We start from the raw sequence: 26,609 nt of genomic DNA, 5'->3' as shown, positions 1-26,609 counted from the left end.
GCTAGGAAAGAGAGAAGAGGCTAGGTTTTGGGGATAACTGCATCTTTCTGAATCACTAGGGAGGTGTGTTTCATGACTTCTAGGAGGTCAGCAGCAACTGTCTCTCTTACATGGATTGCATTAAGTAGAGGGACTCTCTGCATTCTTTACATCTCTTGGAAATGAAGAAAATACGCAGATAAATTATAGTCCTTGTTTATTTATTGTACTAATCTTGTGCGGGGCATGAGCATCAATGTTTGCCTTTGCAATAAGTTTGGACCAGGGCAGGATGGGCTGTTGTTTTCACACTCCAATAGCTTGCAATCACTATAGCATTTGCTGCTTCAGAGTTGCCAGCACAACTTTCTGGTGATTGATGGTGTAAAATATGCTTTTGGCCTGAGTAGGATTTCTTCTAGAAACATTTAAAGGAGCATATTCGTATTTCATTAAACACAGAGCACCAGGATTCCAAATTCTTTTGTGGTATTGCACAAATTGTTATAGGCTCCAAAAGTCTTGAGAAATTTCTATAGGCTTGTGAAAGCTTTAGATTGGATAGTCATCATAGCCTGCATTAAGGCCTGTGACAGATTGCTTCATCAGTGAACACAGCGCAGAACATCAAATGGCCATTTGGCAGTGGGCACTGAAATTCTATTAAGGTTGCCGAAAGCTCAGGTTTACGTTGTACATGTCTGCTAAGAGGCAGAAGAAAAGATGATGATCATGATGATGATCATGCAATGATATAGATCTATTCTCCTTAAAATATTCACATATATAGCGTACTAAATCTGTCAGGGTGATGTTAATTTTTCACTGCTAAACCTGAGCTCTGCTACATCGCACGTCTTTGCACATGTCTTGAAACCTCAGTAGTAATACGTTAAACAGTGCATTTTGACTGGAGCGTGAGAATTGTGTAGTATTATACATGCGCCTGGAAATAATCGACTTGAGTTTTTACTTCTCCAACACTCTTCGGGGTCTTTAACTTGGTATAGAGTTTTTCTATCAGTTTTTCTTTCCTTTTTAGAAGGGGGAGGGACAAAAACCTCCCTGTAACTAACATTGGGACGTAGGTTATTCCTAAATGAGCAGAAAAGTGAGAGGTGAGTTCTTAGCTTTGTGATCATTTGACTCAGAGACTCTTCTTCTATTGGTTTGCTTTGACAACCAAACCCCTCAATAGAAAACTTTGGAGGTTGGTGTCTTTTCAGTGCTCACCTGCAAATCAGAGGAACATTGAAGAATATGGGAAGAATTCCAGGCTAGTCATCCCTCATAGTAATTTTCTTGTCTGTGATGTTTTTATACTGCTAAAAAGGTGGTTTGAGGGTTTTTCTACGAGAGACATTGAAGGAGGGAACTGGCCACCTAAAATCAGGACCTTTACTAGACTGTAGGATGCTAAATTGTGACTAATTGAGAAAACTTGATCAGAATGTTCTCAGACTAGGTCGAAGGTGGAAGAAGTCTGCATGTCTTTTTACTGTTCCCAGGGCTTCAGACAGTAAAAATGGATTTTACTGAAACACTACATGTGCTAAGAATAAGCTTTGGACATATGCCAATTATGAAAAATTAGAGCTCAAACAAGCATATTTTATGAGCACAGGGAAAACGTTGCTTACTTGGAATGATTTATAGAAACTGTTTTGCAGCAACAATTATTATGGTTTGCGTTCAGTCCTGCTGCCATGTGTTCCGTTATAGCTACAGGTTACCTCTGGTAAGAGTGACTCCATAATGGAGAGAGTCTTAAAGCAGGTACTGGAAGTCTCAGGACTTTTGGGAAAAATTAAAATCTAGATTCTAAACCTTGTGTCCTGAATCAGGACCTACCTTGGTACAGATTCAAACGATGCGAATGAGTATGTCGGATGTGTTGGTCTATCTGAGCAAACGGCTTGAAAACAGGATCCTCTGCATGGGAGATCCAGAGGAGGAGTTAAGCCACTCATGAAGCTTTTGAGCTGAAACTGCCAGGGGACACTAGAATCTAAAATATTTTTCTTTAAAGCTTGTTCTGAACTGTAAGGCCAAAGAAAATTGCTGTGTTATTGGGAGGAGGACATAGTTAAAATAGAAGTACTGATCAAAATGTTATTTCTTCTATTAACCGCCCTCTCCAACTACTTTTTTGTCATGCTTGGGAAATTTGTTCAGTAATGATTCAGAAGAAAGAATACCACAAATGAATCGCTAAAGCCACTGTGAAAATCACCTGCTATATTTTGCAGCATGAAACTGGAAATGAAAAAAGACTGTGGTTACTCATTGAATAATTTTGATGAATGGTCTAAGGCTTGCTCATAAGCATTTAGTTGCAAGTACTCAGTGTTCCAAATGTAATATTTTAATTGGATATACAGATGGCATGATGAGTTTCACCTTGCTGACCATAATTCTTCAAATGAAATTCTTGGTGAAGATGCCCGAGACGGTGTACTCTGAGTTCAATGGAAGTTGATGGTTTAACTCATTTCGCAGGGTGTAATATTCATAGAAGGTGAGTAATACAATACTGGGAACACGAAGTGAGTTTCTTTTTAAGGGAATGAAATTCACTGCATCTTTTTGGCAATGACCGTCTGCATTTACTTAAATGGGTGATGCAGGGCTCTAATGCTTTTAAATGGTATCAGATCCTCTGATAAAAGACATAAGACTGCAGCTTATTTATTGTGATGAGACAGGAGTTAATAAGATTACTCCTACTCTTCAGTTACTTTTTCATCTTTTACAGCCAAATGCTGGGGTTTTTGTTAGCAGGCAAAAGGAGGTCAGCTCATTTAAAGAGTGTTGATGCTAGAAATAAACATTTTTTTCCCCTCAAGTGGAACTCTGAAACCTAGGCTCAATTGCCCAACTGCCAAAACTCCGGCCTTTAAACAAGAATTGCTTTTAGCACTGGAATGCTGCATCCTATAATAACCACTTACGTAAATTACAAAACAACAAAAAAACACCAAACCTTTTTTAAAAAAAAAAAAAAAAAAAAGAAAGAAGTATAACATAAACCTGCAATAATTGTAGTCTTTGGCAGACGGGTTGTTCAGAAATGTGGTATCTGTATCTGAAAGGCACTGCTCAAGCAAGAATTTGTGGTGGAGAATAAAACCATAATTCCAGTACTATGCTGTGCAAGTGTGCAAGGTGCTGCACAACTGTATAGGAAGCGCTGCTCTGGAGTGGTTGTCACAAACCTTTCAGGGAGTAGATTTATTTTTTTTGTATGTAGTTATCTGCTTTGTTGTTAAGCAAGCTTTTATGGTAAAAGTTGCTAATCTGAGGAAAAGGGGATTTTTAAAAACGACAACAACAACAAAAAAAACCCACAAAACAAAAACTTGCAGAGGGAAAGAGTTAAAACCATCTGCCTGAAAGCATTGTGTAAAACATACACACAATGTTGGGGAAATAAGCCAATTATGTGTGCTTCACAGGAGGTGGGGGACTGACCTTTGTGTATAATTAGTTCTTTTATTTAAAGCAAAGATTTTGAATAGAATAACTAATTAGCTGTCATAAATGGCAAATTGAAGATTTTGGCCAGATTCCTTGGGGAGTGTGGGAGGACATCCCTCCTCCCAGCCCGTACTGTACCCTCTCGCTCTCCTCATTAGGGTTGTTTTTAGTTCTCTGCGGTGGTAATGAGGAGTGCAGCGGCAGCACTTCTCGGAGCCCCCTCTAACAAGGCATGAAATGCAGGTGGGGGAGACCCGTCTTTGGCTCCTGCCGCTTTCGCTCGGCACTCGTGGGTGTAGCGGAGGGTCGGGGTGGGAGAGAGGGAGGCCAAGAGGGGCTGCGGGAAGTCAGAGGGGGGTCTGAAAAGTCCTGATGATATCTCCTGTGTTTTATGCTCTGGACTTGACTGTATAAAATACAGGCAAGCTGCAAAGCCTTGAGGCGTATATCATTAGCCAGCAGTCCCGCATTACTCTTTCAGACCAATTAACCTTTAGAGTTGCATTAAAGAAATTAGGTGGTGAACTTCCATGCTTTCAGAGGGGACCAGTAGCTCTCTTGCAGACCAGAGCACCGTGGAGCCGTGCGCCACAGGACCGTTGCAGATAACTGTTATTTAAAAGGTCTACCATTTATAAAAAGTTCCCAGGCTCTCTTGGAAACGAGGCTTTATGAACAGTGCCCTTAGAGGAACTATAGCTGATTGCCATGTGAATAGAAATATCAGTAAAATGGCTTAGAAAAATTTAGAGGCGTACTTAGTGGACACTTGTGTTATAAAGCCAGCTGAATAATTTTACAAAGACCCCGGCTGAGAAGATACGGGCTGATTAAAGCTAGTTTTTCCGACTGTGAATAGAGGTAAAGTTTAGATTACTCGCTACAATAACAGCCTCTTTAGACACGGCCATAAATTTCAGTATGTCCAGAGGTGGTGTCTATAATTTTTTAATGCGCATTGGAGCTCTGAGCACTCAGAACAGGTTTTGTTTTGTATTTACCAGCAGCAAGTCTATTAAGTTGTAAAGGGCAAAGAAAGGAGTGTAGGTAGCCAAAAATAGAAAGGCTTCATCTCCTGTTTCTAAGAAAAGATAGCAATGGATGGCTAGCAACAGGAGAGGAGAGAGCAACTTGATGGCACTTTCAGAATTTGGTAATCAATCAGCATTCCCTCTGTGATCGCGTATTTAAACGGGTGAGTGTCCAGCTGTTAATTTTCCTACCTCTGCAACAATTCTTCTCATTTTCTAATCCTCGCCCACAGTGCACGCATGGAATTTGCTGAAGGTGAGCCCTTTCTTTCTCGACAGCCCTGGTTAGACACCATGTGCCCCTGATCACATTCAACTAGGTATCTTGGTGGGTTTTATTAAGCACTGGGGGAAAATCTACATAGAGAAATGAAGCAGCATCATGGTCGTACAGTGGGGGAATTTCCCGAAAGAGCGAGCAGCTCTCCAGGTGGTTTCTGCCTGCAAAGCCCAGACGGCTTGGGGTTTGCTGGAAGGGAGGCAGGAAGAGGAAAGTGGGGTTTGGTGTTGGTTGTGTCCTCTCCCTGCAAGCCTCCGATCGTGAAAGGGGTTAAGCTTCCGAGACGCTGCTCTCTTGTTGCTTGGAAATGACACGGCAAGCATGCGAGGAACCCTTGCTGATCAAGTTTGGCAGTTTTTGAAATTTTGTTTCACGCCTTGCCTGCTGTGTCAACTCACCGGCTAATTGCAGCCACAACTTTCTGTAGCAGTGTGTGTGCTCCGTGCAGACCGGTTGGTTGGGATGTCGGAGGGAAGCCTCACAGACCAAAATGTAATTTCAAAACACTGAACCTGACCAGCAGAGGCTGACCTTGCTCGTTATTATCTGAGTGGGAATAGAGGCTTTGAACATCATATGATCTCTGAAATGGTACCTTGTTTCATTAGAAAGCCCCCTGCTGAACACTGACCAAATACATAGCTTTTTTTCTTGCTTAAGGTACTGTTTAAAAATATATATATCTGTTCCTTTGCTAGTTATTAGAAGAAAATCAAAGTGTTACATTCCCCTTATTCGCAGAAGCCTCTCCTAAGACAATGGTGTGCTTGCAATAGCGGGGAGCTGAGATGGCAACGGTGGGCAAGGGCTGCCAGGGCAGCAGAGGGAACAAGAACCATAGCTACAGCCAGCCCACAGCCATCTCAGCCACCTTACCGCCCCAGGAGACCCTCCTAACCTGCCAACCTACCTTTACCCATCAAACCGACCTCTCCCAATGGTCCAGCAAGGGTTTTGTCCCTGCACAGCCGCCCTTGCGGTTGCCTGTGCTGCTGTTACAGTGAGGGCAGCTGCACCTCCAAAAGGGCACGGGTTTCAAAAGTTCTTAAGGGCCTTGGGAAGTGCCGTCTGGCTGAAGGTCTGGTGTTTCTGGATCGCAGAGATGATCTCAAACCCCTCCTGTGCAGCAGTTCTCTTGCAAGGGGGTTTAAGGGGCTGTGGTTATCTAGAATCTGCATTCTGAAATCTGCAGCACCTCCAGACGCAGGATCCTCAAGTTTATCTAGGTAAACCCTGCAAAAAGAATTGTATGATGACCCCTCTTGTAAGAAATCCTCTTCTGCCTCTAAGGGTACGCAGCTCACATTTAGAGAGCCTTGGGGAGGGTGGTGGTAATAATTCACTGGTGCCTAGGACTTCTATCTTAAAATGTTATTTGCACATCTAGGTTTTTAGTTTTCATAGGTGCAAACTATTTTCTTTCATCACTGGTACTGATCTTACACAGTTTGCAAATGCAAATTCATGCATGCGCCCTTCTCTGCCTCAGAATAAGGCAGTCTCTTCTCACCATGTACTATTTTCCTGGCGTGGAGTTGGAGAGAGCATGGGACAGGTTTTAAGTCTTTTGAAAAACAGATGACTCCACAAGTGAAGCTTCTCTTTGCCCCTAAAGTGTACTCTGAGAAAAAAAAAAAAAAAATTATGTGTTCAGAACCATGGGGTCACTTTCCTCATTCTCCTGAGAAACTCTTCACCAGGAGCGCAGGACGTCTGCAGTCTGACCTCCAGCACCTGCAGCACATTCCACTTCTGACACTTTCCTATATCTTCCCTCTTTCCAAACATGCAGGTGTTCCTCCGTGGCTGCGTCTGTAGAATTTTCTCAGGAACCTTACAAGTTGCATATGTCGCAGGCAAACACAGATTTTAAGTCTTCACTTAATTATTGCATATTCGTCACTGGTGTCAAAAGTCGGCTCGTACCGACTCTGCCGGCGGGTTTCGAGTGTGCCGCAGCAAAGAGCAGGAGGGCTCTTTAAGCCTTAAGAGTTTTTGAATGTTACTTGACCTGTCTCTGTGCTGCTGAGACCACTTTGATAACAAATGGATCAATACCTCACTGTTTGTGTAGAGGTGTCTTAAGTGCTATTGTCGTCTGCTTGCAGCTCTGACAAAGCAATTATTACTGTAGGAGTGGTGGGTTTTACATGTGCTGGGCATTAGGCACCGTCAGGTCACCCTGGCTTTTAAGGAAAGCAGCAAATGTCACTTACTACAGTGGCACTGACTCGGTCCTATCCGGTTAAGGGACTGTTAATAATTCCATTATCAAGCTGCTACTTTCTGGGACGTCTGACACTTCATACAGAAGTGGTGGCTTAACTTTGTGTAAGAGTATATAAGCAGTGACAACTGCTACTGTAGCCAGTGTCCCCTCTCATCTTCTCTGCATTGATTAAGCCCACGGCGTGCTCGTCACAGGCAGAGCATCGTCATTTTTAGTGGTTGACACAAGTAAAAATAAAAATCAGTAACAAAGCAATATCAAGGCTCCAGAGAAAATGTGATTCTGGTGTTGCAGTGAGTTCGTTTCTATTTTCATCACCTCCCATCCCCTTCCTCTCCCACAGTAAAATCTTTATTTATTTTTCCATCTTAGCTGTTGATTCCGTAAAATCCCTCTTAAACTGAGAAGGGCGACAGGTCTCACACCCGCATCAGTGCTCACCATGGCAGGCACTGTTGTTCGGAGGAGAAGAAAAAGCTGGAGACAGCAGTGTGAGGAAGGTGGCCACAGCAAGTCTCCACCAGCCTAGTGACTTGAGTGTCCTGTCACCACCTCATGCCCAGCTAGCTCCTGCTTGCTTTGCAGTCCCAGCAGGAGTTTCCAGGGAGGAAAAAAACTCCTTTTTATCACCTTCTCCAATGGTACAAGAGGAGAAGGAAAGTTCTGATTTTTCTTAAGGACCATGGCCTTGCTAGTGGTAGACAGGCACTGGTCGGGTTATTCTTAGCAGTCCTCAAGGGCTTTTGAATAACATTTGGTTTAGAGCAGCCTCTGGGCTGCTTTAGCTTTCACTGAGGCCTCTGTGACCGGCGAGGTTCATGAAAGAGGAAAAACAGGGGCGTACAACATCATCTTATACCCACTCCTCTCCTTTCCCCATCAAGCTTCATCGAGCCAAGATGCTGGACTGAGGGTATGTATGGTGGTGGCCCTTCTGATCTTCGTAATTGCCTGTGGCAGGTAATTAACAACACGAGGGTACTGGTAATGAGGGAAAAAGCAAATGTTGACATTGCAGCCAGTTGATTTTGCTGCAAGATGTTAATTAAAAAAGAAAATCTGGTGCTTTGTGTCAGCCATACCCTTAGGAAAAACGGGTTGTGTTCCTGCAAGTGTCACGCTCCTGCTTACCCCGTGACAGCAAATGAAGTTTAAGTTCCTTTGACCGTCAGCTTCTTGCGATGTGAACTCCTTGCAATGAAACGGGCAGCAGTATTTGCTCGCAGATCTACCTATAGCTCACAGAATGCAGAATGCAGCTCACATTCCTGCCCTCTCAAATGCAGGAAACCTGTTCAAGCTGTTTGATACCTTCTAACCGAAGTGCTTTGTTTGCGTTGCAGGTGTGCCCATGTTATCTGTACAACCCAAAGGGAAGCAGAAGGGCTGTGCTGGCTGCAACCGCAAGATCAAGGACCGGTACCTGCTGAAGGCTCTGGATAAGTATTGGCATGAAGACTGTCTAAAGTGTGCCTGCTGTGACTGTCGTCTTGGAGAGGTTGGATCAACTCTTTACACAAAAGCAAATCTCATTCTTTGCCGCAGAGATTACCTGAGGTAAATAGAGGAGCGTATTGCGGGCTCTTCCCAAAGCCTCTCCGTGTGCTGCCAGCTGTTTGTCTGTCTTAAACCTCTGCTATGAAAACATGTGCTTGTGCATGAGCAGCCCTGCCTAGAAGAGGCTGGAGTTTCTTCTTCTGTCTAAGCATGGCTTTTTATTTGCACTTAACATATTTTGCAGTCAGGGAGGTGGCATCCTATTTTTAGGTCAAAGTAGTAGGAGGAGGAGGGCGTGACTTCAGTCTTTGTTATTGTGAACCAACAAGAACAAACAGTGCTTGCTGGGAAAATTAGGAAAAGACTGTTAATTCTTCTTGCATATCTTTGATGTTGTACTCGTGCATATTGACTGAGATCTGACCAAACCTTTTCTTTTTCAGTGATAGCTGTTAGATAGACTTCTGGTGCTCATATTGAGTAAGGTTCCTCCCAAGGGGCTCTTGTCTCTTCCCTAAGTAAACAGAGCAAAACACTCCAAAATTACAGATCAACTTCAAAAAATTTTTCTTCATGAGGAAGTCTGCAGAGACCATCACTAACTCTGAGTTAGAACTACCCTGTCAGTGTGTGTTTGCAATATATAACAACACATGGGATTTTTTGCCTGATGTGTATGGGAGTTTTGTGCAAAATACTTGATATAAACACAAATTAATTTTAATAAGGCAGCAGGCCTAATACAAACATTCTTATGAGGGTCACACTCAAAACACTTCGAGTTTTGCTTTGTTTTTCCTTTGGAAGAATGTACTTGATCTCCAGCTAATGTGTGTGTTTTCTTTCTTTTCCTAATGCACTGATAGCATTTCCTATGCAGCCTCAACCAGAAAACACACCTGAAGCAAAACAAAAAACAACATGCTGTTTTAAGACAGGGGGTTAAAACACCATCTGACCTCGTGGTGTCCAAAGGCTGGCCAGATTAGTCTCAATAATCAGATGCTTCATGTGTTTCAATGTAAAACATACTCCTGAAAATATTTAGTAAATATTTTCTTAGTAAACTTGAACAAACAAGTTTCTCCTTGATGAAGATGAGAGCTTAATTACTGAGCCAAATAGAAGAAATAAGTCTATTAGCTGCCATATGGGAACTGCCACCTTGCCTCTCAGCCAGGCAGTGTACCAGAGCATCCTGCCCACATAAGGATTTTGCTATTTGAGCTGAATCTCTCCAGGGCACACATGAAATGTCTCAACTGAAATTCTGCCACACATGCAACAGTTGCAGGTCCACACTGGGTTAGGTGGGATGCGTCCCCAAAACATAAGTGAGGAGGAGAACACACCTGAAGGGGGAAAGAGGATAAGCAGCCTTTGGAAAGGTGGAAAGGGTGTGATAAGGAAAGACTTAACTATCTTCACTATCACAAAATAATTTTTGTACCTTATCTTAAGTCTGAATATTTACTAATGCGACAAGTCACTTGCTCTGGAAGTATCCTTAACCCTGTCTCTGCTAAGCTGAAGAAACTGAGTTCCAGAAGGTTCTTTAACAGACAGATTTCTAACCCAAAATTAGCATTTTGGTTCTTCACTGACCCTCCTTCAGTTCAGCTATGCTCTTTATGTGTTGTGGACATAGTTCTGATGTGTCAATGAATATAAGAGCTCTTGATCTTCCCTTGTCAAGGATTGCATCGTTTCTTTTCATCGTCATATCACAATTGGGTCATGCTAGGTGCTAATCACAAGGACTCCAAAACCTTTACAGGATAGCTTCTTCTAGAAATAGTCTTCCTTCCAGAAAGCGCAGGCTGCATTAGTTTCTGCAGTGTTTCTTTATGCTTGGTTGTATTAAAACACGTATCTCCTTTGCACCCAGCTTGCCGATCCAGGTCTCTACATCAGTCATCCTCCTCTTCGTTATTTATCACTTCTTCTCTGGACTTTGTCGTTTGTGTACTTGATAAACAGCGTTGCGTGTGTTTGTTGAGGTTTTTTTAATCTGATCTGAAAGGTAGATATTCAGTGTTATTCTACATGTTGCAGAACCCTACCAGAAATAGTTAGCTGGGCAGTGATTCCCATTTACATTTGCTTTTTGAGACCTACAAGCTACCTCATGTTTTGTCCATTTAATGAGCACTGTATTGATTTTGGTTTGTTCTAGTTTCATAACAAAAATAACATGCGGCACCAAATCAGACACATTAAAGTGCCGGAGGAGAGCAGTATCAATGTTGTTAAACTTAGAAAAACCTTTTTATCACTGCAATGTTGTAGAGCATTTCTTTCCTTGGTTTATCCTGAGAATGCTTCTTTGAGGTGGAAGAGCCTCATCTGTGATCTTCTGACTAACCCCTAGATGACACAACTTTCTGGGGCACAGGAGTTACAGACCGCAGGAAACAGCCGATGTCCCCCGTCTTTGAGAAGAGAGGGGAATTCGTGACATGAAACATGGAAGGCAACGGTTGGGGCCAGTGTTTGACCATGTTCACACAGCTTCTATCACAGCAGCAGTTCAGCATGGTCTCTGAAGCAAGGTTGTTCTGTGCTTGAAAGGGGTCTCATAGCCCCTCTGCCTGCACTTGTTGTATTAGAATAATCCTTGGTCCACCAAGGAGGGACTCTTTTGCTATTTGTGCAGCATGGTTAAATTGTGGACAGAAGGCTCATGTGGCCCAGTAAAACAGAGCCAGACATTTTCCATGCTAAAGAAATTGTAGGTGGTGTGAGCGAAATAGGGGCATCTGCCTGTATTGCAGTAGGGTACCAAACACCTCCATTGGCTGCACAATCTCCTCTCGGTCTCTGGCTAGTCTGAACCTCCTCAAGTGATGGCTATGTGTACATGCATTATGCTACTAGCTAATTTTGGAGGGGGGTAGGTTTACTACTTCCTAATTTAAATATTTTTCCCCTATCTGATTAATTTAGTCCATTACAGCAGCTTTGACCACTAGAAATATTTCTTACTTGTTGTTTTTTTTTTTTTTTATTGGAAAGAACAATATAATTGTCATATCCTGGGAAATTTAGCCAGCTTTACAGCTGTGATGTTTTGTGTTCTCGTTAGTAAGTAAGTTTAGGTTTATACTATTTTGGGGGGGTTTTCTGCCACTCTCCTGGGTTCTGTTCTCCTGATGCTAAGGAACCATTTCAGGGTCCTAGGATAAGAATAAGGGCATTGCTGTGCAGTCTCGTATTTTATGGAAGTTTAAAGCAATTTTATTTTTTTTTTTATTTAAAACATCTTCGGTTGCCTTCTACACATAATATCTCTTTCTCTCAATTTTAACTATTAGTTCTATTAATAGAAGGAACTAAAGTTGCCATCACTGTCTGCTCTACTGTCTGTTCACTCCTGGTAATTTGAATTTTTCTTCTTGGAGAATTACCCATTCCCATTATTATATAATTCCTTCTCTTTAATAGTTCTAGAGCCTCTATCCATGTCTTTTTTTTCCATTGTGCAACCACTCATGATATTTGTTCTACTAGTCAAATTTTAGCAGAATTCATTCCTAAAAATAAGTTTTCCTACTTCCCACTGTACTTGCACCAAAAAGGGAGTACTTTATCTGGAGGACGGTCAAAGGAATTTATTGTTGGCCACTTCCTCTATATTCCTTTGAATAAGAAAAGGGTGAGTATCACACTGATGTTTAGTAGGTCAACCATCAGGTGAAAACTTAAAAGCTAGACTGATTTTGCACCCATAAATGTAAGTATATGTATATTTTATGTCCCAAGTCCAAAAGGAATATTGCTGTGTAATGACCAGGAGAAAAAAAATTGGCGTTTCATAATCACTTTATAGACCAATGTTTCTTTGAATTTGCCTGTGAGCCAAGTGTGTAGTTTGGGAATACGCGTGTCATTACCTGGTGAGATGTGTTTTCTCCTCCCCTGCGTGCCTGCAGCAGGCTTGCTCCTGCGTGGGGCTGCCAAGACCCAACCGTGACCACCCAGCATGTGGCTCCTGCTTGTCGCATCCCTGTGGAGGCAGCAATGTATAGGTGTCTACTTATAGACAGAAAGGACTCCTGGAGTGTTATGGACCACTTGGAAATACAGTGATTTGCAGGTCTGGGCCCCTGTTGGCACCACCCCTCCTGCACACAAGCGTTGTCGGGCTGAGCGCCGCGGTTGTCGGCGAAGAGCAGCTCTGCCATACGGGAGCAGCTGTGGCCACCACAGGGATGAGGGACAGGGATGAACTTCTGGACTCTCGCCGTCAGCATGGGGCAGAGCGCTGGGACAGGAGCGCGGCTGGCTCCCGCCCCGCCGTGGCGGCGTTGCTTCGGAGCCGGCTTTGTCCGAGGGGTTGGCAGCGCGAGCTGGTCCTCAGTGGGTTTTTAGAAGAAATCTTTCAGAAGTATTTCAGGAGCTGCTAGCAGACCATAGCCTGATCATTTGTTTCAAAAGATAAACTGTCGTCATTGCTTGTGAAGGAACATTTGTTAACCTTCACATTTCATAAAACACTTTCTCGCTCATTTTTTAATCATGAAAGATGAAATTGGATCTCGAGTTGTTATCCTTGCGGTATCACCTCAGTCTCCAGCTGTGTCTAGATGTATCTTTCAATACATTTTGTCTGAGCAAATAGATTTACCATTTGTTTCATAATCACAGTTCCAGCATTCCTACCTCTAATTATTTTTGATAAGCAAATGCTATTGAAGAAACGGCTTTGGGGACAGAGAGGCTTAGCGTGCAACTCAGATGGCTCCTCGCAGCCCCCACGCAGCAACGTGTGTTTGTTCCTGGGCGTAATTAAACATTCACCAAGTGCCAGTTCACAGGGAAGGTTTGGGTGTTGCGTCAGGATTTCACGGGATGAACTGACAACTTAAATTCCACTGTGAAGTGCTGATGAAGAACGTGATTTTTCCTTTTTACTCAGCATGGTGCCCTCACACAAGGAGAGGCGAGTCAGGCTGGTTTTGACAGGAGCAGAACTGTCACTTCTGCGTGTTTGATATGCTGGTGTTGGGAAAGTTTTTCATCATTTAAACTGATTAGGACCTTAATTAGACTCCAAAGAAAGCTCAAAACCTGCATTAAAAAATGATGGTGAATCAGTAAGAGAAAAGGGCTTTCCAGGAAGCCCTGATGCTGTTCTCAGTGGATTTCATGGAGATTCTTTTCACCTAGCTTCCCACATGTTTTGATCAGTGCTGCAACCTCAGCACGGCATGAGCATGGCGTCAGTGCTTCTGGCAGGCGGAGCAGCCCTGCGCACCCTGTCTGAGATGTCCCAGCAGGATGGAGTTGTTCAGCATGCAGAAGAGAAGGCTCCAAGGAGACCTTCTAGCAGCCTTCCAGTACCTAAAGGGAGCCTACAAGAAAGCTGGAGAGGGACTTTTTACAAGGGCCTGTAGTGATAGGACAAGCGGCAATGGCTTTAAACTGAAAGAGGGCAGATTTAGATCAGATCTAAGGAAGAAACTTTTCACAATGAGAGTGGTGAAACGCTGGAACAGGTTGTCCAGAGAAGTTGTGGATGCCCCATCCCTGGAAATGTTCAAGGCCAGGTTGAATGAGGCTTTTAGCAACTTGGTCTAGTGGAAGGCGTTCCTTCCAACCTAAAGCATTCTATGATTCTATGACTGCCATCCCCTGGCACTGGTGCCCCTCAGCACTGTTTGTATCATGGAGGCTTGAACTGCCCCCTGGGCAGCTCCTAGTTCAAACAAGTCAGCTGTCTGATGCTGGGGTTTCCAGTTGTTGAATACTGGTTTTTGCTCCGCTCTGAATGCCCCAGTGGGTTCATTCTGTTAGAGAATCGCTTTGGGGGCCCTTTAGGTGAAGTGTTCTGTATCCGGCAAGTGTGCAGCGTTTTAATTTTGTCAAAGGATACGAAAAGTGATCTTGCACAAACACGGGCGTCCTGCTCTGTGACACAGGAGGACACAGGCAAATACCATCCTTCTGGTGGGCTTCCCCAAGTCGGTAATGAAGGCCCTAAGCCAAACAATTAAACCATGATCAGACGTGTAAGCACAAGTCTTCAGGAACTAAGAAGTGCATGCTGAAACTAGCAGAATTTAAGTTAATCTACCAGAGTCATCACTAATACTCTGAACATAGCTTCAGCCTGCAGAAGCTCTAACACCTTTGAAGCAGCCAGGAGAGCCTTTGGAATTTTTTTTTCCACCAGAGAAGCGTAGTGCACACCCATGCACTGAGAGCATGGCCCTGCCTGCTTTTCAAGGGACACATTCAGCGTGGGGAGGAGAGGTATAAACGCAGTATGGCTGAACAAATGGCATCTGCTCAGAGCCTAAAAAAGTTGCAAAATTGAAGTGCTGTTCTTGCATCGCAACAGGGAGTGTCCTGCATGCTATGTAGGATACTCACTTCTACACTTGGTATCTATACAGATTAAGAAGGATTAATTAGGCTCAAAATACAATGTGTCTTGGCAGCATTGCTGTGCTTTGTGATGTTAAAGCAGAGATTTATTTTTTTTCCTCCTTGGTAGCTAGTCCAGGAGTTTCTCAGGAAAGCTTTATGGGGAGTAATTCTTCCCGGCTGTGGTATACTAGCATGCCTCTAGCTCTTCCAGCCTTTCAGTTTTCTGACTGCTGTTTGTAAACTCTCCTAAGAGGACGTTGTTGCACATGTCTTCAACATTATCAGAGACAACCAAGATGGTTTTAAGTTTGGCGGCTTCCGTTATACCATAAGGAAGACTGGGGCAGGGGAGGAGGACTTGGTCTTCTACCTGCTGAGTCCCACCCCCACTGTAAATATCTACAGAATATATGGAGGGAGAGACCAAAGAAGTTAAAATAAGTGAGCATTCAGATGTGTTTTTCAACTGGAAACAGATGCCTTTCAGCAACCTTGAAGTTTATGCCCAGTAATCTCTGAAATGATACGGTCACTTGACTAGAGGGCTTTTTTGTACCGCGCTGGTTCAACTCCTCCCGCTATGCTGTTCGTGAATGGCAAACCCTTTGGCATGCAAGAGGTAAATTCTTTGGGATTGAACATGAAGGCTTCATGAGAGGACAGCTTGACCAACTTCATTAGTATCAAAATGCATTTCCATTCCTCCAGCTGACATGACTTCCCACTGCAGCACTGACAACGTCGTGTCCTGGAAAGGAGGGCACACCAGCTGATACGTATTTCCCATGTTGAAACGCCTATTGCTGAGGCTTTCTCTCAATAGTACACAAAGGCTGATTACAGGGAAGTTGGGAACATCGAGTCTGAAGTTGCTTTTAAGCTTATTCATTTTTATCTTTTTAAGTGATGTTCAGGCTTTCCCTGCAATTACTGGCATATTCAGTTCTTTGGTCAAATCAAACTTGTAGCTCAGCATATTTCTAATATCCACAGATGGGAAAAATACTGATTGTGAGCTGTTAAGAGCCGTGCTCGCTGGAAGACTAGTTGTTAGTTTGTTTCAAATGGAAGGGGCAAAACCTTTTCTTTTCACGACAATGAGTTTCAGGTAGCAAAGCAAGTCTCGTTCTACAGCAGATCCTGATGGAGCTAGAAAATAAATGGCAGCAGGCAGATAGGGAAGGTGTATGGGAAAACCTATTTCACCTACTAGCTGGAGAGGATATGAGCATGGGGTTTGGTAGCTCTTCAAAAACTTGTATATCCGGATAATCTGAATATACAAATATAGAGAGAAATATGTAGCTGTACACAATATTGACAAATGTAGATATTTATCTGTAGGTAAGTCCTCTTTAGTCCTCTTTCAACTCATAATTCTTACCTTTCAGTGTTGACAAGGCCTCTTGTTTTGTGGAATTATCAGTCTCAACTCAGCTGTTTAATTTTGAACTTGTCTTGTTCTTGTCTTGTTTAAACAACAATCTGATTGACACTGCCAGCCTATCTTTTCTGTGCCACTCATTATTTATATGTGCCTGTCCTGGTTCCTCTTCTTCTGTCTCCTGTGAAGTCAGCAGCTCCAAAATTTTCACTCTTTCGGTGGGGGCAAGATTTTTCTCCCTCTTTCTCGATGGCAAGCTGCTAGCTAGTCAGACACCAGGCTAGAGAGAGGAGAAGAAATAGGAAGAATACTCTTTCCTTGTAGGCAATGACTAAAACAGATCGTTGATTCTAGTGGTGACAGAAATAGGCAATCAGGTTCTCAGTTTAGCCACCCTGCACATTTAGGTCGGTGAAGGAAAAATCTGTTAAAAGGTACTAAACTTAATATGTTCATATGAGAAGTTTCTTACTGTTTTCACTACAGTAAGGACTCTTAACTGTTCTTTTTTTCCCCAAAAACCTACAGGCTGCTGTTGACTTTACTATAGTTTCAATTAACTTCAGGTGCATTCACAGAGCTGGTGAGGTCTGGATCATCGTGCAGAAGACTACTGTTTAACCCAGACAAGACTACATAAAAAGCATCCTTTGACAGTTGCCTACCGCTTCCAGGAGCGCTCCCTTCTTCTCCCATTAATTCATTTGCATTCACTGCTGCTCCTGTATGCCAATTAGCTTTAATTTTTACTATACACACTGACATCAATGGCCAATGAGAACAGCGCGTAGCAAGGTTTTTAGTGTGCCTATAAACTACAGAAAATTGTCCTTGGACAAACTCCTGCTTTTAGACTGGCTGACAACAATAGACATGGTTAAGTTCAGGCTAAGAGCCATTAAACATAATTACTACCACAGGGTAAAAGTTTAATTGTGCTAAATTTTAAATCTGCATAGTCTACGCTTATTTACAAGCTGGCTAGTCTTCCTGTTACATAAGGGGGAATAAATCTGTGCTTAAAAATTGTTGCCTTTTAACTTCAAAGGGTGATGAAAAATAATGGGCAGCAAAATAACTCCAAACTGGAACAATTCTGTATTTCTAGCTTCTTTTATGCTAATGGCTCCAAGCTGGTAAGTAGATGCTGATCATCTTCTGATAGATTTTTCTAATGTGCTCCAACTTTGTGTGCGTGAATGTGTGAGAGAGTGTTGCATCTGTTACGAAGGTGTCTGGGGGACAGAATGCAGATCAGTTTGTTCATGTGGGGTTATTTTAAATTTAACCACAGATGGGGCTTGGGGTGGAAGATTTTCCTCCTGCTCCTTGTCTTGTCTTCTCTCCCTCCTCCAATAATGTTAAGCTCCCCACCTCAGAAAGTTTCAGCTCAAGTAGCTTCTGGATAAGTAGGTATCAGAGGTGGCAGGTTTTTACAAGCAAACAAAAAAGGCAAAAGTCTGTGTTCATTTTGCTTTTTCTTCCAGCGGATTAAAAAAAAAATCATGTTCACTGAGCTACAAGTTCCAGTGTGTTTTTAGAAGCATGGTGAATATACGGGGCTCTAAATCACTCCCTGAAAAGCAGATTAAAATTACGAAGTGCTAGAATAAGTGTGAAATGTTCATCTGTTGGGAAAGGGAGAGTATGGAGGACTGTGAAACTTGATAGAAGAGAAAAAGATTAGCACACTGACTAGCTGGAAGCTACATTTATGTAGACATTAGAAGGCAACACGATTTCAGCTGGACAGGACATAAGCTTTGGATCTTATGCAAACAGTCAAAGCTGTTTAACAATTGCTTTACCCCCAAACCCCTGAAAGGAGACAGGTGAATACGATGCCAAATACATTTTTCATGTTTCTTAAGCTAACTGTTTAAATAGTTAAGTGAACATCTGTCCAAATTTCCCCATCATTTCCATTTAGAAAAGTCTCCTATTTGAAGGCTGAAGAAAAGCGCCTGCTTAACAATGCAAATGGTGCTGTCTGGGGCCCCTTTATTTTGTTTAATCTAGATTGAGCTCCACACAACTGTGATGCTAATGAATAATGGATATTTTATACTGGTGCATGTAGCAGTGCTGGGCGCAGAGCAAATCTAGGATTAACCTCCCGCTTTCCCTGCCTAACACGTATTGGACCCATTTTTTGAGTTTACTGTGGCTTGGGTGCTCTAAAAACGGATGCCTTGTTTTATGGAAAATGGCAAAACCTCAGCAAAAGGGGTTTAGCTATGCCCGAGTGAGGTACCATAGAAGGGGGCAGCCATGTAGGGGGAGGGATGGAGAGAGGGAGGGATGCCTGTATTGATGGCTTGATTTGCGAGCGGATGCTGAATAGAGCCAGGGCGTTTCAGGGTGGAGACCTGTACAATTTTCAGTGCCACATTTTTCCAGTCCAGTCTGCTGGTGTTAGGCAGCCAAGCACCGTACCTGGCTACTTCCCTGCCTGTGGGAGCAGGAGCAAGCCGGAGTCAGCTTGCAGGGATAAAGGGACTGCCCTGTTGCTGATAACATGGTCTGAGTTTGCCAGTGCAAACTATATAGCTGGCATTTTACTCTGCCTTTCAGCCCTCATATGATGGAGTCGTAGGGAAAGAAATTTTGGTACTCCCTTTGCAATTTTGCTGTCCCACCCAAGTGTTTCCGTTTGGTTTGCGTTGTTTAGCTTTCAGGGAAAATGTAGTGCTGTTTCTTCATGGGAAGTCTTGGGGCTTTCCAGCCAGGCCTAATGGAAGACCACTGATACCATGTCTAATGAAAAATAAAGGTAGCCTTTTTTTATAGCTGAAGAGCAAGCTGACTTTGGTAGCACAGCACTGTGGGAGGGTGAGAGAGTTGTGTGGAGGTTTCTATAACATTGCTGGGTGTTTTAATTCACAATTACTGGCCAGTAATAATTAGTATTGATTAGCTGGGCAAATTGCAGGTTTAGAAATTGGTTATAGATTTTCCTGATGCTTCTCGCCTGCATGTTGTGGAATCAGCCAGAACCGATGGCTTGAAACAAACCTCGAGCCCAAATCTGTCTGCGGGCAGCGACGCGTTGCACGCGCAGAGATAATGGTTAGCAGGAACCGTTCGTCTTGAGGCTCATCGCCTCAAGAATAGTATTTTTATCATCTCCTGAGCAAAGTAACTGGCCACATGCGTATTGGCCAGAGTCTTGGGTGAAACTTGGTTGTGTTGGCCTGTTGACTCATGCCCAGACTGGCTCGTGTGGCTTTATCGTCGCTGTGGCATGCTGCCCCTGGCACGCGCCTGGGTCTGCAGGGACATCCTGGAGAAGGGGGCCGGGGAAGGATGCTGCTGTCTTGGCCGAGTCCCCCGGCGAGAGCTGTAACAGCAGCAGACATCTGGGGAGACAGATAGTGAAAGCCAAGATGAAAACGGCAAAGCTTCCAGTGCTGAAGGGCTGTCCTGGAGGACCGAGGAGCTGAAGTGGAACGGCTGAGCATGCTGTTCGGGCCGTGGTGGAAGGGCTTAGCTGGCTCCCGGGAGGGAGAGGGAGGCAGGAGGAGGGGGGCACAGACGGGGAAGGGGGCTTGCTCTCTGAGCAGCCTTGCAAAATGCTCATGGTGAGAGAAGTTGTCCTTTTTCGTTTTAAATAGCAGGTGAGTGAGGTTCTTCGTGAGCTCCACGACAGCGGTGCCGGCCGGGGCTGGCAAAGCCTGCCAGGTCTGGTGCATCCCTCCGCTGGGTTGCGGCTGAGCGCAGATGAGGATGGGCAGCTCTGAGCACCTACCCTGCCACTGCAGAGGCAGATAGTTTTTGACTGAAATTTTGTGAGCCCCAAAATAGTGCTCTAAGTGTTTAATGCTTTTCTCCATTAGACAGCAAATTAGCCCTAGGCTCGCAATCCAAATGAAGTTTCATCTCGATTGGAGCCTGCTCACCAGGCAGTTTTATCCCAAGTTCCCGCACACTGGTTGGTCAGCGAAATGGAGACTGCAACTTCTATTTATTGGTGCAATACAGTATTTGATACTGCTAATTACACTTAATTAGTCCTTCCACCATTTAATTAAAATGGCTTCTAATGATTGTGCTTCTTTGGCAGGCTCTTTGGTACCACCGGGAATTGTGCTGCCTGCAGTAAACTGATCCCTGCCTTTGAGATGGTGATGAGGGCCAGAGATAATGTTTACCATTTGGACTGCTTTGCCTGTCAGCTCTGCAACCAGCGGTGAGGACACAGTTATTATACACACAAACGCAAACTAATTTATACCTTTGCCCGCAAAACAGGGGAAACATTTGATCCACACTGCCTGTCTGGGGCTCGCAGCCTGCTGGCCTGACTTGGGCTGGTTTATTAGGCTGACCCGGGTGATGCACGTAAGTACCTGTAGCCCCTTTACTGCAAATCCCCTTGGAGCTGGTGGGAGTCGGGAGGACGAGGGGGGAGCACACAGCCGCCAGATCTGGCCACGGTTGTACGCAGCACAGCTGCTGCTGAATAAAACAAGCCGCTTCAGCGTCCTTTCAGGATCTACCCTCTTTGCAGAACACAGACGATGGCAAACTGATGTTATTTTGCTTAAATCAAGTTTCTGACAGGCTTAAAACTGGACATGACAAACAAGAAGGGGAAAGAGAAGGGATGGGGACAAGAAAAAAACTCTAGATAAGCACTTTCCAACACTATGAACGAGTCCCTTTAGTTGTGTAATTAATAGAGGATCTTGGTGGGGTAATTTTGAGTGGGTCTTGTGTATTTTTGCTGGATTTTACCTAGTGAAAAATGCACATCGAGGAAAATAGTAAAGGATCATGCACAGAGTTTTCCCTCTGACTACCTGTAGCTAGCTGAATTTGGGAGGGCTGTGAAAAATCTTCCCAGCACCCTATCTGTCAGTGATTGTAGGCAGAAGGGAAGCCCACAGAGCCAGATGTGATAGTGTCACCTTCTGATGCATCCATCCATCCTTGTCCAAGACAGGGTTGTTCTTACTGCTCATTTAGTCAGGCTGTAGTGACTGCCCAGGGCCCAAGGGCTGTGCTGGGGCGCGTGTTCTGGTTGTGTTTCCCAGAGATGAAACTTGGAAGCAGTGCTTCATCCTGTGTGAAGGTGTAAGACAGAGTGATGGGAGAGAGATGGCAGAACTCACAGGAAGATGGAGAACTTAATTCTGTAAAGGTCAAGTTAAAAGCCCGATTAAAAACTCATTACTCTCTTGCCCTAAAACAGAAGTCTCAGTGGGATCTCTAAGGAGTAGCCGCACTCCCAGTGGGTGTGTGGATGCAGACCCCTGCCACCGTTCTCACTTGGCTTAGGAGACCATGCAAACTGTGGCCCGATGCTCAATCCATGCCCTCGATAGCGGCTTAGTTCATGGGGATGGACGTGTTTGCGTCTGGTTGGTGCTGGAGCCCGTGAGAGGAGAATGGGGCGAGCGGTTCGTAACTCGGGTGGCTCCGCGCGATGCCGTTGTCGCAGGCGGAGGCGGCATTTGTTGGAGATGGAAAACTCCTATTAATATCTGGGCGTGCAGCGGCGCGGCGGCAGTGACACCTAGTGGCTCCGGGCCTCGGGCTCCTCTCTGGTCGCCACGCCGATCCTTTCACTTGCCCACTCTTGCTTTGCCGCTCTTGGACGTGAACGCCCGCTCGGCAGCGCGTGGCTGTGTGCGGAGCTCGTAACGCCGTCCCTCCCGCCGTGGTCTGTCCTCACACAGCCGAAATCGCTGCTTGGGCCGGCGGTTTGTCTCCAGGCTCGGAGGGTGCTGCCGGGCTCAGCCCTCGGGCTCGGCTTTCTTCAGCGTGCTGGTGAAGGCCAGGCAGGAGAGGGGATGCTCCCAAAGCCCTCGGCGACACTAGGGCTGGAGCATCCCAAACATCCCTTTGGGCAGAGGCAAGTCCTGGCTCTGGGCTGCACCGGCCGGAGTGCTGGACTGGCCTCGGAGTCTGTAGGATGAGTCTTTGTCATCAAACCCCTACTTTACCCTAGCTTCTCTCATGGAAAAACTAGTACAGCCTAGCTTTTATTTTCAGGAATTTCTTTTAAATTTCACCCTTTATTACCAAGGCTGCGAAGCACCCCTCTCCCTCTCTTCCCTCTGCGGCTGCTAATGCTGTTACCGCACCCAGTGCAAAGTGCGGTCCTGCCCTGCCCCTAAAATAACCTCCACGTGCTGTCGCTGCCTGGCGGGAGAGCACAGGTAATCCCCCTGTTCAGGCAGAGCCGCGCTTTGATGCCTGAGGGATTTGCCCAGTTTGGGGGGGAGCTGAATGTTTCTGAAAGATGGGCTGAGTAGACAGCACAGAGCTACGTGTAGATTGTTGCTTTTGGCTGAGATCAGAAGACTACAAACTTTTATGACTTATCCTCTAGAGATTTTGGCCCGAAAGGGCAGAATGGAAGTGCTCCTGTAACAGACGATGTTGGAAGCTGAACTGTGAACCATGAATTTAAGTAACCTTAGAGTCAAAATTTTAGAAGTGGATGCCAAAACTAGTTCTGAATCGGAAACCCCACCTCATTCTCCAGCTATGAAAAGATTTGATTATGAAGACCTTTCTTTATTTCTCTTCCAGCTTACTTGCCCTTCTGTAACTAGACTGTGTCTGTGTAGAGTGTTAAATCCATCAGAGGAAAATCTCTAATATTTTTACCAAGTGTGCGGTATTTTAATTCTCAAAAACATCAGGTTTGCAGCAAGTCCTGCAACGCTACTCAGCCTACCATGCTCTAAACTGTTACAAGGTCCATATTGCTTGTCACGATACTGAACAAAAGTTGGTCGCCGCTGTAACTGGCTAACAGATCAGTATTACAAGGGTTTCAGGAAATCCAGCTGCTTGAGTTGACTATTATCTATAATGTGGTTTTGCTCGAAAGAAAATCACCGTGTAGAAATGGCAGGGTAGGTTCAGCGCCTGTTTCTCGCTGCTGTGGGCTAGAACTCCATCAGCCAGACGGCTGTGCGACAGCCACGTTGCTGGTGGTGGGGTCCCAGTTCTTGCTCTGAAGAGAGCTGCGGGCTGGGACGTGTGAAGCTGGGTCTGAAGTTACCCTGTTAAATCCTCTGTCTCTAGTTGCGATGTATCAGCTGAAGAGATCCCAGTTTACTGCTGGGTTTGCAGGACCAGCAGGTAGAAAGAAGTAGTCGCCTTTCCAGTGAATCAAGCCCTTCTCCCAGAACTGCCCAGGATCTCAGGGTATCCCTGCTGTGCTTTTAGTTCCCGTGTGCTCATACACACGCACCCACCCCAACTCCATAGTTCTCCATCTCCTCCTTTGGCTCCTCTAGACCCAAACCAGATTTGGCGAGAGACAACTGTTGATGATGCTGGTGGCGAGAGCGATTTTTGCATTTCTCTTCCTGGAGTTTTATATTGTACTTCAGATAGGGATAAGTAGCAAAAAGCAAGCAGCTGTTGTTTATAGTGAGTAAACCTACTGGTGAGGAAGGTGGTGTTCAGGAGAGCGTGTGCAGTACAGTTTGTAGCATAAAAGCTGTTAATGGGAGTTGAGATTAATTTTTAGCTTTTTAATATACAAACAAAGGTTGAATTTCAGAACTACTAAAGCATGTGCCACAGAGGGAAGAAGATGGAAAGCCTCCAGTGAAATCGTATAAAGTGAGAACTGGTGCCCAGTTCTCTCTATACCGACTTGGCAAATGAATCAGCTTATTTGCAGGTGTCCAGTTGGAGAAAACTTGTGTCCATGTTGGACCTATAAAGGAGCTCTAAAATGATCAGCTCTGTTCTTGTAGCAGAAAATAGCCAGTTTTATGGTGATGCTCTGCCCGAAGCAGCCTGAGTTACAAATCTAGAAAGCATTTTAGCCAAAGAGCAGACAACGTCCCTGCCAAAGCTCTGCCTGGTAGCAGAGGAAATGGGCATTTGAGTTCTGCTAAGTCTCCTGAGATAGGGACACCTCCGTTGATCTTCCTTCAAAGCCCAGTAAGTATTTGGCCTCGCCAGAGGCTGGTACCTACCCATTCCTCTGGGTTCAGAGCTGCCTTTCGGCGCAGTGGCCGGGGTGCCTCTGCTTTGGGGACCTCTAATTTAAGACTCAGCACTTGGGGCAGGGAGGTGCAGCCCTGTGCTCTAATCTGTCATTGCCTCGCTAGTGTGGTGGAGAAAAACCAGCCCCTGAATTGGGTGCAAAGAGCATTATTTGTTATCTTAAGAAGTAAAGATTAGCTTCTGATTCTCGAGCAAGCAGGCAGGGCATAAAAAGCTATTGGCTGTCAATTCACACCTCTCAGATCTTATATGTGGAACTTTTTTGACCTTAATGGTCAAATAAAATTGTTAAATATCACAAGCCTCTCTGTCAACTTCAAGACAAACAGAACAATTTACATGGTATATAGAGAGCAGTGCCCTTCGCTCAATGAAGATAAAGGTTAGGAGTCCAGCCACCAGGAAATTTCTATTTATTGTTCAGCACTGTACACAGGGGGGTGAGGAAGGACTTAATAGCCAGTCCTTGCCTGGAAATTAGTGTAAATACTGCCTCACCCGAGGGAACCGTGGAAATGTGGATACCAGCAAAAACTTCAAATAGTCTCTGTGTAATATCGCCTGTTTGATTTCCTGGTTGTAGAGCCAACCCCTCTCGTCTGCAGGGACAGATTCCTCAGCTGCTCCTGGAGTTCTCCCGCCACTGGCACCGGACTCGGCAGAGATCGAGACCTGCTCCCCGAGCTGCTTCATACAACCGTGGCCTGGGAGCTGAGCACCACCGTGCCGGGGAAAGGGATGGCAAAACCCCAGGGCACGCGTGGGGAAGAGGAGCTGAGAGGAGAAGCACACAGGCTTTCCTGGGGTCCCATGCCACCGGCAGAGCTGGAAATGGTCCCCAGAGTCACCTTCAGACCCGAACTGCCTCATATTCCCCCTGTTCTAACCTCAGTTCCTACTTACACCCCTTAATTCTTTTTATCTTCCAGGTTCTGTGTGGGAGACAAATTTTTCCTGAAGAACAACATGATCTTGTGTCAGATGGACTATGAGGAAGGGCAGCTGAACGGGAGCTTCGAGTCCCAGGTTCAATAACAAACCCTGCGTCTCTGAAGCACTGTGGGATGGGTGCTCGGCCGCGGGAGCAGCGAGGGTGCCTGTCAGCTTGCCTGCAATATTTTTTTAATTCTTGGTCCAGAGAGGACTATATACATTGTAGTACTTTTCCCCCCCAACACAAAGCAGTTACAATTTTAGATGTACAGTTGTGCCTGCTTAGCTGAGCACTGCATTGCCTGTATGTTTGTGAGTTTTTGGGGTCTGGGGGAGGGCTCTGTACAGTCTGTTTTCTGTATATAAACTGGAACATTTATTTTATGAAAAATGTAATGCAATTTTATTACTGGTGTGAATTAAAAATTATGAATGTTTCCTGGTCATCTTAGTTGTGGTTTGTTCCCCGTGCGGTGCAAGCCTGTGTTTCCTGTGCTTGATGCTGAGCAGGCTTTTAGATGTATATACACACATCCCTGGAAGCTGCATGAGTAAAAGCAGAGGCAGGAGTTCACATGCACAAACTGGGGGAAGAAACGCCGCCGGAGAGTTAATCCTCTCTGCTCGAACCATGCGGAGACTCGGGTCCGAAAACCTGCCACGCTGTACAATGGGAGGGAACAAGCTGTGGGTGGGTGGTGGCTGGGAACCCTCGGCATCACCAGCCAGGTCCCCCCGAGGCTGCTGCGCAGTGCCGAGCTGCTGGCTGAGGGTCGCCTCGCTTTTCACCTCTAGGAATTTAGACAGAGGGTTTCCGTGGCCAGGAGTGCTCATCGGCCGGCTGATACGGTGTCTCCAGTCCGGGCTGCGAGGAACAGGCTCCCTCCAGCCCTGCCAACAGGTGCCCAGGCACTGATCGGAATATTAATGTCAAGGCTTTCACAGGCAGCGAGGGTTTCCTGCGGGGCATCGCTTGTCCAGGCCTGAGCCGATGTCGGAGTTCGCACGTGAGCGGGCGCTGACGCAGCGTCCCCTTCTGCAGCCCTTTCTGCTGACTCTGCGCCAGGTGCTTTGACCTCCTGCGTAACGAACGCCATCGGATTCGAAGCATCTGCCATAGAAAAGCTCTGAGCTGTGTTCCTGCCACGATGCTTTGTGCGGTTATTTTCAAGGTTATGCAATTCATGTGCAACCCACTGGACTGTACTGAACACGTTTCTTTGTAGTGTGAGTGTCGCTTTAATACAGTGCACCAGTAGCTGTAAAGGATGGCTGCAATTCCATTTATTTTGTCTTCTAGCTTTTTCTTAGATTTACCCTGCTTTCCTCTAATAAATAGGCACCGAGTACTCTTTTCTGAGATGACTTCATCAGTTACTGGTCCTGGGTCGCGTGTGTGTTCTCTGATTTGCAGATGCCGTACTCAGCGCAGCTTGGTGCTGCTCT

The 26,609-nt window shown here is 45.1% G+C and overlaps 1 protein-coding gene across 1 annotated transcript; it reads left to right on the top strand.

Annotated features, from left to right (window-relative positions):
- The first annotated feature begins 7,635 nt into the window (after positions 1–7,635).
- On the top strand, positions 7,636–25,265 carry LMO1 (LIM domain only 1). Its single transcript, XM_009979134.2, has 4 exons — positions 7,636–7,657; positions 8,341–8,554; positions 20,314–20,439; positions 25,160–25,265. The coding sequence occupies exons 1-4, from the start codon at positions 7,636–7,638 to the stop codon at positions 25,263–25,265; spliced, it is 468 nt and encodes a 155-aa protein (XP_009977436.1).
- Positions 25,266–26,609: the final 1,344 nt, after the last annotated feature.

The sequence above is a fragment of the Tauraco erythrolophus genome, chromosome 6 (assembly GCF_009769465.1).
Source record: "Tauraco erythrolophus isolate bTauEry1 chromosome 6, bTauEry1.pri, whole genome shotgun sequence".
In the NCBI taxonomy this organism is placed as follows: Eukaryota; Metazoa; Chordata; class Aves; order Musophagiformes; family Musophagidae; genus Tauraco; species Tauraco erythrolophus.
Note: the sequence above shows the minus strand (reverse complement) of the source record. Positions and strands in the feature narration are given on the sequence as shown.

What these genes read in the sequence shown, in the direction of transcription:
- LMO1 (XM_009979134.2), top strand. Translation starts at nt 7,636, where the DNA reads ATGGTACAAGAGGAGAAGGAAA. An exon ending in TGCCGCAGAGATTACCTGAG is followed by an intron (nt 8,555 to 20,313) that starts GTAAATAGAGGA and finishes CTTCTTTGGCAG; the next exon opens with GCTCTTTGGTACCACCGGGA. An exon ending in TGTCAGCTCTGCAACCAGCG is followed by an intron (nt 20,440 to 25,159) that starts GTGAGGACACAG and finishes TTTATCTTCCAG; the next exon opens with GTTCTGTGTGGGAGACAAAT.